At 38.1% G+C, this 12528-nt stretch overlaps 1 protein-coding gene across 1 annotated transcript; it reads right to left on the bottom strand.

Moving 5' to 3' along the window:
- Positions 1-317: 317 nt before the first annotated feature.
- On the bottom strand, positions 318-2269 carry LOC147492989 (uncharacterized). The gene is made up of 4 exons (XM_086567714.1): positions 1921-2269; positions 1538-1679; positions 921-1187; positions 318-768 (listed from the first exon to the last, which is right to left on the bottom strand). Exons 1-4 carry the CDS (start codon positions 2267-2269, stop codon positions 318-320), a joined length of 1209 nt encoding a protein of 402 aa, XP_086423840.1.
- Between the last annotated feature and the right edge of the window lie 10259 nt (positions 2270-12528).

Raw genomic sequence — 12528 nt, 5'->3', positions numbered from 1 at the left:
CTCGCATCCTCATTTACAATTTCCTGCATAGGAAAATCTAATGGATATGCAAAGTGAACCGTAGAAAATTCACCATTTCCATGCAAACTAGCAAAATAATCCGCTACCCTATTCACTTCACGAAAGACATGAGTAAAGGATATGAATCTAAATCCTTCTTTCTTCCTTTCAATAGCAGCCACCACATCTCGACAATACCATGGTGGTTTCTCTAATTTGTTTATCGCTTTGATGGCTCTTAAGGAGTCTGATTCAATTTCAACTTCAAAAAAACCTTCTGCCAGACATCTCTTTATGCATACCTCTATCGCTTTCAATTATTGGAATAAAACTGACGCAAGTCCTCCACTTCCACTAAAAGCAGCCAATACCTTTCCTTCATTATTTCCAATAACACTTCCATGACCTAGACCATGGTTATCTAAAGCACCATCTGTGTTAGCTTTCAACCTATTACCCAAGGGAGGAATCCATGAGCAATTTGTATGTACCTGCTGCTTGAATTGAGTTGTAATACCTAGTCTGACAAACAGTCGTCTTCCACTTGCACTGTCACTGATTTCAGGTCTAGTAACTTGAAGATAATTCCTCAAATCACGCACCAGCTTGTTAAAAACAACCTCAGATGGTTTAGCATTGTGCTGAAATCTTCTTGCATTGCGTTCTTTCCAAATACTATCCACCGAAGCACAAATGAATACCTTCAGGATCTCACCCACTTCTGAGTTTTTACAAATTCGGATAATAGAGAACCATTCTTTGTTCGCACTGCTCACATCAGTGAAGATACCAAGTAGCTATTTTACTCTATCAAAGAGATCCCTTGAAAAGGGGCATTCAAAGAAAAGATGAGCTGAGTATTCTCTGCTGCTATCGCATAGACAACAAGAAGATTGGTGCATAATTATTTTTGAACTAACCTGTCTTGTGTCGGTATACTATTTGAGAACAGCTGCCATGTTGTAAATGAGTGCTGCGGCAAAACCCACCTTCCCCATACCAAACTGTCCCAGGATTTCTTCTCCCTTTCCCTAGACAATGCTTCATAGGCGCTCTTGGAATTGAACTTACCACTCAGACGAAGAGTCCATACAATGAAATCACTGTCTAGATGAGCGTTTATTTGCACCTCCAAAATGTCCTTCTTTAAATCTACATCTTGCATACCGTGCACTTCTTCATTCCATCTGCCATCAGTAATAAGAACCTCTACTGTAGCATTCAGCTGAAAATCCTAAGCTACTCTCGCCTCTGCATCCTCAATTAAAGGAGAACGTGCACACCATATATCGTGCCATAATAGAGTGTCTGCCCCATTCGCTATTTCATATCTGATAAATCTTTTAGCCTCCTTTCTAGTAGCCAAAATGCTTCTCCAATTCCATGAGCAGTCTTTCAGTATACTCATGGTCCAGAAGAATTTTTCTTTGATGTGCTGCTTCCATGTCTAGTCAGCCTATATCGTATCTTCTCTTGTGACCAATTTAAAAACCAGTCCACAAAAGGCACCAGTATCCCACCGTTGTAGATTCATTACCCCCAGTCCTCCCTCCTCCTTCGAAAGACAAATACTCCAACTAGCTTAATGGTGCCCTTTCTTTGCTGTAGATCCAGTCCACAAGAATTGTGCACAAATCTGTTGCACATGTTCAAGAACCGTGGAAGGTAAAATGAAGGTTCTGGACCAATAAGTATGAAAAGCAATAAGGACAGAGTTTATGACTTGTAGTCTTCCTGCATAAGACAGGAATTTTGATTTCCAATTCGAAATCTTGCTAGTAACCTTCTCTAGTAAAGGTTGACATTCCCTTATTCCCAATCTTGCCGAAATGAGTGGAAGCCCAAGATATCTCACTGGAGGTTTAATCAAATCAATCCCCATAATCTCAGCTAAAGCTTTTGCATCCTACTGATTAAGACCTCCAGCTAACAAAGAAGTCTTATGATTATTAATCCTTAGCCCAGTTGCCTCTCCAAAGACTTGTAGACAATCTTTAATAGCTTGAACTGACGCATTATCTCCATTACAAAACATTAACACATCATCAACAAATGCTAAGTGTGTCAATCTCACCTTGCTGCATTTGGAGTGGAGCATTATGTTTTTGTTATTGATGCTCTGCATGAGAATACCACTAAGAATTTCCATAATCATCACAAACAGATAAGGTGATAAAGGATCACCTTGGCGAATGCCCTTTTTACCCGCAATAAAACCTTCAGAAGCGCCATTGATGAGAATGGAGTACGATGGAGTAGAAATGCACATCTCAATCCATTTATATATAGCTTCAGGGAATTTAAACACTCTGATCATGGCTAAGATAGATTCCTAGCTCACAGTGTCATAAGCTTTCCTTATATCAAGTTTTATCGAACATCTGGGACTGCCATGCTTCCTGTCATAACCTCTGAGGAGCTCATGAGACAAAAGTATATTATCCTGTATAGATCTGCTAGGAATGAAAGTCGACTGATTAGCATGAATAATATCATTGATGACAACCTTGATCCTATTTTCTATGATTTTAGATATGCACTTATACACTGTGTTACATAGCGCAATAGGACGAAAATCTTCAACCTTAGTGGGTTGTTAACCTTGGGAATGAGACATATGAATGTGGCATTAGCCCCTCTAGGAAATTTGAAGAATTTAAAGGCATTAAGAATAGCATTAGTAAAATCATGCCCAACAGTAGACCAACAGCTCCTGAAGAAATACGGAGTGAAACCATCAGGACCCGGAGCTGCATTCTCATTCATACCAAAAAGAGCTTCCTTAACATTTTCAATCGATATCTCCATTTCCATCTGTGCTTGCATGGCAGGTGATAGAAATGATTTGACTTTTAAGCTGTTAAAGAAATCCTCTCCACTTATCTCTCCTGCTTCAGTACCTAGAATCTCACCATAATACTCAACAAAAGCTTTAATAACATCAGCTTGTTGATAAGTGCTCAAAAAGTGCAATTTAACCCTCGATTATGCCTCTTGTTTAGCCATCTTAGTGGACTAATAGTGTTTGTAAGTTATGTTTTAAGATTCTACAGATGAAAAAGAGAGTTTTGTAGAATATTAGAGAAAAAGGGGTAAAACAGAGCAATACGGAGCATTAAAGATCACATGGGAAGCCCGTGGACCATCATGGAAAAGGCCAAGGAATTGAAGATATTAAAGATGCGACTTGGACCTATTTTAAAGCCTATTTGGAAGCCCAAGGCCAAAGGATTCGTTGCTTGGACCAAAGCCTGCAAAAGAGGATAAAAGGATAGAGCAGAAGAGACAAAATAGGCTTACGCGTCTAGGACGCATAGATCGAGCTTCCAGACTCATTGATCAAGTCTGGGACGCATGGATCGAGCATCCAAACGCATTGATTAAGTCTGGGGGCCAATTCACTTATAATCTTGTCTCCAGAACTTGAGGCAGAGAGAGATTAATAATAAAAGATCGGTTTGAGTCTTAATAAATTAGTCTTTCTAGTCTTATGTTCTTCGACTCTTCTTCTTCTCGTTCTTCGTGTTCTTCCTTCTTTATGGAAGGCTAATCTTCTCCTTCAAGGGAGGAGATGAAGCCAGTGCTTAAGGTTTAATGATTCTTCTGGTTCATGATGTTCTTCAATCAGGTTAGTTCTTTATGTTTTTAGTTATTAGTTCAATTGCCCACACAGGGAATGGAAGTATAGATTAAGGTTTTTATTTATTACAATTGAATATCATGCTAGTTTAGGGTTTTATTTATTGCAATTGAATATTTGCTAGTAACATGCTTTTATTTATTGCAATTGAATATAATGCTAGAATAAAGTTTTATTTATTGTAATTGAATATTATACTATTATTCTCTACTTTTCTTCTAATTGTGTAGTGTTTTAGAGTAAGGGAAGTATTCATTGTGTTTGCCTTAGATGGTGATTCATTGAATAGCTGCCCAAGCTCACATAAAAGGAAAGAAGATACTAATAACATGAACATAGGAACAACCTTAAGTAGAGTTAATTGTTTAACGATGTTTCACCCAAAAAGGCATCGGCACTTGCTCGATTGCCCGATTGTAGTCTACTTGGAGAACAACATGAAGCAAAAAGTCATTGAATCAAAAGCATTGGTGGATTTGAATCTCTTGAATCTATCTCTCTCATATTCTCTCCATATTTCCAATTCTTAGCTTTAGTATTAGTTTAGTTAGTTTAGTTTAGTTAGTTTAGTTTAGTTTAGCATTAGAATCTAAAATCTCTACAATTATAGTTTTTAATCCCTCAAACCCCCTTTCCAATCCTGCCCTTCATATAAACATACACTTAAAAGTGGAACGATACCCTACTCATCCTTTACTTGTAACCCTTGGAGCGAGTGTCAAATGGCGTCGCTTCCGGTTTAAGTTGTTTATGTTTAACATTTTCTTTCAAGATTAGAAGTTTGGATCTTAAGGTAATTTTAGCCGCATCATCCATCGTTTTGAGAAAGAGAGAAGCTTGAAGGACATCTCGAAGACAAGATCTACCATCCAGGTTAGTCGAATCTTCATTCATTTTATTTCATTCTTAGTTTAGTTGCATCATAATTAGTTTAGTTTTATTGCTTTCTAGTATAATTGCATTTAGGATCTTTTCAACAATTGAAGTTGTAAGCCAACACAGCGAAAAATCAAACTCTAATGTTTCTTGTCTGAATCTTGACAAACAGACTATCGTCTGTGGGCCGTGGTACTTAAGCAATCCAAGTGATTCACCATAACCCTAGAAGAGTCAGCTTTAGACAACGGGCGAGATACTATCTGCAAAGCCCAACCCAGTTGAAGGAAAGTAGTTTTGCATATTAGTATAATTTAGAATAGTTGCATATTAGTTTAATTGCATTCAAGCATAGTAGGATAGTTTTCATCATCTTCGCATAGCAAGAATACTAGACAAGATTGATACAATGGCTGCACACAATGATGGAGGTGTTATGGACACCAATAATCCTGAAGCTATTCCACCCATGCAAGCACAACAGAGGAAGAAACTGAGCGATTTCTATTCGCCAATCATTGGAGACCCACCCAGCAGTATTGTTTTTCCACAGACAGAAGCTAACCAGTTTGAACTTAGAGCATCAGTAATCTCTATGCTTCCAAAGTTTAATGGTTCAGACAATGTTCAGCCATATGTTCACATGAACAAATTTCTATCAGTCCTCAGAACTTTCAAGAACCAGAATATCAAAGATGAGAGTATCAAGTTGATTCTTTTTCCGCTCTCACTCGAAGGTAAAGCCTCTGAATGGTTAACTGCACAGCCGATCAATTCAATAGATAACTGGGAGAAGTTAAGAACGAAGTTTATGAACAAGTTCTACCCACCCCAGAAGACAGATGCCATGCAGCAAGCCATCAGCAATTTCAAAGGGAAGGTGACTGAAGAATATCATCAAAGCTGGGAGAAATTCAATAATCTGCTAGTCTCATGTCCACATCATGGATATGACAAGAGCACACTGGCTCATTTTTTCTATCGAGGACTCTCTATGATGAACAAGCAGATGATACAGTCAATGCACAAAGACAAATTTACATCAATGGATGGAGAGGAAGCTTACAACTTTCCCGAGAATTTATCTGAAGAAACACAACAATGGACTACTAGCAACGAGGATGTCGCTAGCATGGAGGGGGAGCCAAAGCAATTTGGTTACCAAGCACATGAACAATCAGATCAAGAACTGAAGTCTATATTGGCCAGCCTGGACACTAACATTGAAACTCTGAGTAAGAAATTTAATCAATTCTCTATGAATCCCTCCAAGTTCAACAAGTCTCAAGCTAAATCTCTCCCAGTCATGCAAGCTAGCCAATACTGCGAAGTCTGTTCGGACACTTCTCATGCAACTTTAGAATGTCCTGGTTACTATCAACATGCATCAGTTGGAGAGTACAATATAAACTCATTTTAGAGGCCCAACCAAGATGGTAATAACTTTCAAGGTAATTAATGGAGACAGAATGCTGGACCCCCAGGTTCTCAAGATCAAAGTTATATTCCACAGACAAGTCAAGTTTCACAGTTGGTCCCTCAACAACAATTATACTCTCAACAAAATTCCAATACAAGTGGAGAGTTAGTGCCTGATCCTAGGAGAAATTATGCCGCACCTGCCAACCTGGAGAATGCAATTACTTTGCTATCACAAAAAAATCAAAAGTTTGAAAGTGTTCTAGAGCTTCTTGCACAGTCTCAGCTCAATCTCCAGCAATCTCAGGCAAGTCAATGTTCTAGAATGGAGTCTCTAGAGGCTAAGGTCGACCAACTCACCACTGCTTTGTCTGTAAAGACACAAGCCACTCAACCTAGCTTATTGGAACCAATATTGAAGAGTGAAGATGTATGCCACATTGGGACAACTGCTAGTACTGATCACCTCCATGATCATGTCAGCTCAGTTACTACTCTCAGATCAGGATTGAAGATAGACAACAAAGTTGACTTACCTTCTCATGATGACATTGTTATAGAGCAATCAGTCAAGATTTCAAATGAAGTTCGAAAGGAAGTGGGGGAAATCCTTTCCACTCCTAATTGTCAAGATGAACAAGACAAGATATGCAAAAATGCCGAAGAGAAAGAAGAGCAGACCAAAGGCACCTTTTCATATGTTTTTTGCTCAAAGCAAAAAGGACAAGCAATTTTTAGAGATGAAGGAGGCATTTGAGAAAGATAACATCAATATCCCCTTTCTCAAAGCGATCAAGCAGTTGCCATCATATGCCAAATTCTTGAAGGATGCATGCAACATAAAGAGAAGTACTCATGTTCCAAAGCGAGCGTTTCTAGCTGGACAAACAACATCTATTATCCATCAGCAAGCTCCAATCAAGCTCAAAGATCCAGGAAGTCCTACAATATCATGCAAGATATGAGAAAAATTCACAGGTAATGCTCTTTAAGACCTTGGTGCTAGTGTTAATCTCTTGCCATATCATGTGTACCAAGCGTTGGGCCTGGAGAACCTAAAGCCTACAAAAGTCAAATTGAAGTTAGCTGACCGTTCTACCAAGATTCCCAGAGGCATAGTTGAGGATGTTCTTGTTCAAGTAGCCGATTTCTACTATCCAGTGGATTTCATTATGATAGACACCCAGGAGGCCTTTGATAAAATTCCAATTATTCTAGGCCGACCTTTCCTCGCCATCAAAAGCTTTGATAAATTGTCACAACGGTGAAATGAAGATCAACTTTGGTAAGATGTCCATGGACATAAATATCTTTTACCTGTTGCATAAGGATTGTGATGAAGCCGAAGGTGGAGAGGTGTACTTCCTTGATAGCATGATACAAGAATTCGTCCCATTCGAAGATACAATTGAAAGTGCTCAATCTACAAAAAACTATGATGAACCTGAGAACCACACCACAGAGGCGTTGCTAGGCATGTTCTTAGAATCTCTGTAGAAAATTCAGGATTTAAGTGAGCATAATGGAAAATTGACAGAGAGAGTATCATACCTTGAGAAGATGAACTCTACATTTCAGGATGAACAACATACTTCTGTCCAAAAAAATCAGTTACTAGAGAATCAGCTTAAAGAAGTTTTGGAAAAACAACAGAATCTAGAAACTGAAATGAGTCTTCTAAAGCAGAAAGTGGACCATATTGATAACAAGCATTGCACTGTTAAAGCCTCTTCTACACCATCATTGTCTGAACGAGAGAAGTATGTGAAACAGTCTACCACCTACCTTGAGCGTAGTTAGCCAGATATTTATTATCAGTACTGTGGTGGTAAAGGGCACATAAGATATTATTGTCTTGTTAGAAAGAAAGATTTTCATCAATCTTCTACACAGAGGAACCACAAGGCCTATCACAAAATAATCAGACCTGAAATAGTTCAAGGTAGAGAAGCAACTTCACCATCAATCTTTCTGACATATCAAGGAGTATTTTTGACAACCCACAAGGTGAGACCTCCTCGTCCTCCAAACATTCGTCAGATTTGGGTAAGAAAATCTGATCTCCTCACTCCAAATTGATAATGCATGATATATAATCTTGAAGATCTGACTATAAAGGACTCAAAAGTCTTGAGAATCTGACTTTAAAAGACTCGCATTATGTCTTGGGGATCTGACGTAAAAAGACCTAAAAATTTATTTCTTGAACTAATTTTGATATTCGGCATCAATGGTAATATCCTACCTTTTTCTTATCCATTTCATTTACTTATTTATACATTGAGGGCATTGCATATGTTAAGTTGGGGGAGGGTGTACTTGAGAAGTACTTGAGAAATGAATTTCGAAAATTAGTTTTCAAAAACAAAAATATTTTTGTTTCTATATCAGTAGCATGAGAAAAATAAATTTTAATGATGAGTCTAGGATATAGATTCTATACTGCTTAGTGTTGAGTTTGATAGATAGTTGATATTATTGATTTCATTACCGCTTAGACTATTTATTATGATCGGACATAGTTCTTGTTGATAGAATTCTTTGTCAAGGCACCACCACCATAATACTTGGTCAGTTTTGTGTACTTTTGTTAGAAGAGAGATTTAAACCCCTAGTAAACTGGAAGTAGAATTTTTAGACTTAGCTCGTGAGACTTGAACTTTATAACCATTCTTTGGAGAGTTCTTACGAAAAATCCGAGTCTTAGTGACTCAACATCTTTCATTTCTTTATGTCGTTGTAATATAGTCTCATCATTTGTTGATTTGGTTAATCATGAAGTGACATCAACTGGGGAGATAGCCATTAGGTCTTGTAGTCTATTCGAAACAGAGTATCATACTGATAAGTCAAGTAGTGAACCCATTCAGCCTTTATCCCACCTAGTAGGACCATCATGTTATACCCTTTTGAGTCTTACAATAAGCCATTTTCTTTCATAAAACCCTTTACCCTTTACCCAACTCCAGACAAGGAGTATAGCCAAAAACCTTTATCATCCATACCCATATGTTTCTGAGAATACGAGGGATACAAAGAGGAAGAAAGAGCACAAAAGGAAGATTACAAGGAAATACCAGAGAGATACAATAAAGACCATCATTCTGTTCTAAGTGAAAGAAGCTAGTGGAAAACAAGTATATCCAGTATTAATCAAGGATATACCACTAAGCTAAAAAAAAAAAAAAAAAAAAGTTAAACAGAATGGATGGAAAAGCTAAGACAACGGACGAATTTTCTCTACAATACAGAATTTAAAGAAATCTTCCAAAGAATGAAAGCAAAACCCTTAGTGTTTTTCAGAAACAACCTTAGAATCCTTTTTACCTTTCCTTCATAAACCAATACCCAAGCCAAGTTACAACCCATGACTTATCACTACAGTATGGTATAAAGTCTAGAATAGGTGAGAGGATGCTAAAGTGAAGGACTCGACACTTCATATGTGATTGACATTCTTTCCATGAGACTACTTTCATTCAGAAGTCTATTTTTCAAAGTAGTATGTGGGATGTTCGTATGCATTATTCTTTTCCCCACATACATGAGGTAAAATAGTAGACCATCTTCTGAGAGATTCTTTGTTGAGAGTATGACCGGTGAGGATTGGAAGTCGAGATTTTCTGTTTAAAGGTAAACTAGGGATTCCGTTTCTTGGATAGGAGAGTATAGGAGATTCACTAAGTACAAACATAAGCCTTGATTGAGAATTTTGTCAATTTTTACTATCTCCCATCATAATCTATGAGTCTTTGCAGTAATGTAGTTAGCAATGGATACCGTCTGTTGGAGTAAGCACTAAGTGGGTAAGGAATTTCTCTCTCTGAAAAATACTATGATTCTTGAACATGCTATTGATTGATTTTATGGGTATATCACCTGAAAACCCTCACGAGACTATAACTCGTCCTTTTTGGGGAACTTAAAGGTTTAAAGCCTTGTTGCATATGGAAAATGCAATCGCGATGCCTGCGAAAGTGAGTTAGGATTTTATTTTTTAGAATGTAATTTTGATCACTTATCTATTTTTTTAGCTTGTCCTATAACAGTACCTCCATTCGCATTCTGAAGACACCATATACCACTCTTTGCCTTCTTTTCCTCAAGAGCTTTGAAGAAAAATGTTGTACACTTATCTCCCTCTCTCGTCCAGGTCTCATCCTGTTTTGATTTAATGTCCACAACCTCCATTCTAGCTACCTCGCTATATTTCTCTAGAGCAATTTTTTTCATTTTGCCCTAAGAAATTGTCCCATGGTTTAGCTTGCAACTGTCTTTGCACATCATATAGAAATTCCCTTGCCTACTCAACTCTAGTATGGAGATTAGAAAAGTTATTTCTAGCCCATGGTTTGATCCTGACCTTCAACAGTTTGAGTTTTTGCATCAGAATATACATGGGATTGGAGTACAACTGAGTTGCCCATACTTCAGCTAGCATGTTCTGGAACTCCTGATGCTCCACCTAGTAACTCTTGAATCTAAACGATAACGCTTTACTTTCATAATCATACCAGAAAAGAAAAACTGGAGAATGGTCTGAGATACCCTGAGGTAAGAATTCAACCATCGAAGTAGGGTAAGTATCATTCCATAAGCTGTTCACCAAGCATCTATCAATCTTAGTCATTATCCTGTCGTTTCCTACCACTTTGTTGTTCCACGTGTAGAAAAACCCATTAAAGCTCAAGTCAGATAATCCTGATCTTTGTATACACTCTACAAACTCCATAACTTCTCGAGGATGCATCGGACTTCCTCCCACCCTTTCTTCAGCCTTAGTTATGTTATTGAAATCACCAACAATAGACCACGGACCAGATACTGTTATCTGGATAGAGTTAATATCCCTCCATAGATTAAGCCTGAGAGTCTTAGAATTTCTTGCATACACCACAGTAAGAAGAAATGCTTCATTGGTCGGCTTGAAAATCACCTAGCAATGTATGAACTGGTCTGACACTGTAATTTCAAAATATCTATCTTGTAAGGATCCCAACACACCCAGATTCTACCTGCTGGATCCTTACTATAATTATTTATGTGCTCCCAATGCGGACAACAAATATTACGAATAAGATCATATTTCTCCTACCTTACCTTTGTTTCAAGTAAACAAAACACACTCAACTTCTTGTTTACTCTAACATTATTAATCTCCCTCACATTCTCAATGTCATTTGTACCTCTAACATTCCAAAAGCACATGGATGTAATCATCTATGGTTTTTGTTCTTGGAGCCCTTAGGTCTGCCCCTACCCTTCTTTCCTTTGCTTTGAGGCTTTGGAGTAGTTTCGCAGATATTGTTCTCACCGCAGCCTCTACCTAACCTTGTCTTCACTCCACTGGCTGGCACACCATCTGGCATGCCTTGTGTCATATCATAGAAAGGTTCTATGATTTGGTCATGAAAGTATACCATTTCAGTTTCAGGCTCTTCAATGCCAAGAATTTCCTCATTCTCATTTATATCAGTCAGTAAGTGGAATCTACTTGCTTCCAAGTTAAAAGCCCTGCGCAATTCCTCCCCATTAAATCCAAGATGGTTGAACTCCACTCATTTTCAGGAATGATAATCGATTGCTCAACTAACTCATCTCCATGTTCAGGTTCACTCTAGTTTCCTGCCATTCAACAATGCTCGTACACCCACTACTCTGCAAAACACTTCCTTGCACCTGGCTTTCTACAGCTCTGCCATTTTGATTTATAAACCCAGCCATTTCTGCTGTCTCTAAAGTACCAGGGTTGGCTTGGTCTAGATTTTGAAGTTGTTGTTGCAACATATCAGTGTTTCCATTGCTTGTAGACACTTCAGGGTTAATCTGTCTCCATTCTGCAGCTTGATTGTTTCTCTTAAGTCTCCTTTTCTGACTTTTAGACAACCTTCCCTTGTTGCCTTGAGCTTCTTGTACTTCAGTTGTAATTGGTTCCTTGCCTTTATCTGAACATTGTGTTGTCTGATTAATCCCCTGTTGTGATTCAGTGTTACTCCCATTCCTCACCCGTCTACATTCTGCCACTAGATGACCCACAATGTTACAATGGTTACAAAACTTGGGTATAGTTCCAAATTGAATCTTCTGCCAAAATTGAACACCTAGTTCTGGAACTTCCACAGATATCTGATCAAGAATAGGGTTTGATAAATCAATTTCAACCAATACACTAGCATAATACCCATTCGTGCGTTCCAACGAATTCATATCCACTCTTATGGGATGACCTAGACCTCTGCCCAAGCTCATGAGAATGTCAACTTCCCAATATTCAAAAGGGAGTCCAGGAAACTTGACCAACACGTTTCCAGTAGTTTGTTTGTAGGAATCAATATTAAAATTAGGAGACCATCTGAAGAATCTAATCAATTGTCCCTGAATATACCATGGACCTCCAAATAAAGCTTTGTTAAAGTCTGCTTCATTTTCAAACCTGAAAACAACAAAACCTTTACCCAAAGGTGAAAGCTTTACAGACCCTATTAATTCCCACTCACTACTAACTACCAATCTAATGGAGCTAAGATTCAAAGACGTAGCATCCATTCGAGCTATCAAAGCAACATAATTCCCCTCTCCACAGCTTCACGAGA

This window comes from Coptis chinensis, chromosome 6 (assembly GCF_015680905.1).
Source record: "Coptis chinensis isolate HL-2020 chromosome 6, ASM1568090v1, whole genome shotgun sequence".
NCBI lineage: Eukaryota > Viridiplantae > Streptophyta > Magnoliopsida > Ranunculales > Ranunculaceae > Coptis > Coptis chinensis.
Note: the sequence above shows the minus strand (reverse complement) of the source record. Positions and strands in the feature narration are given on the sequence as shown.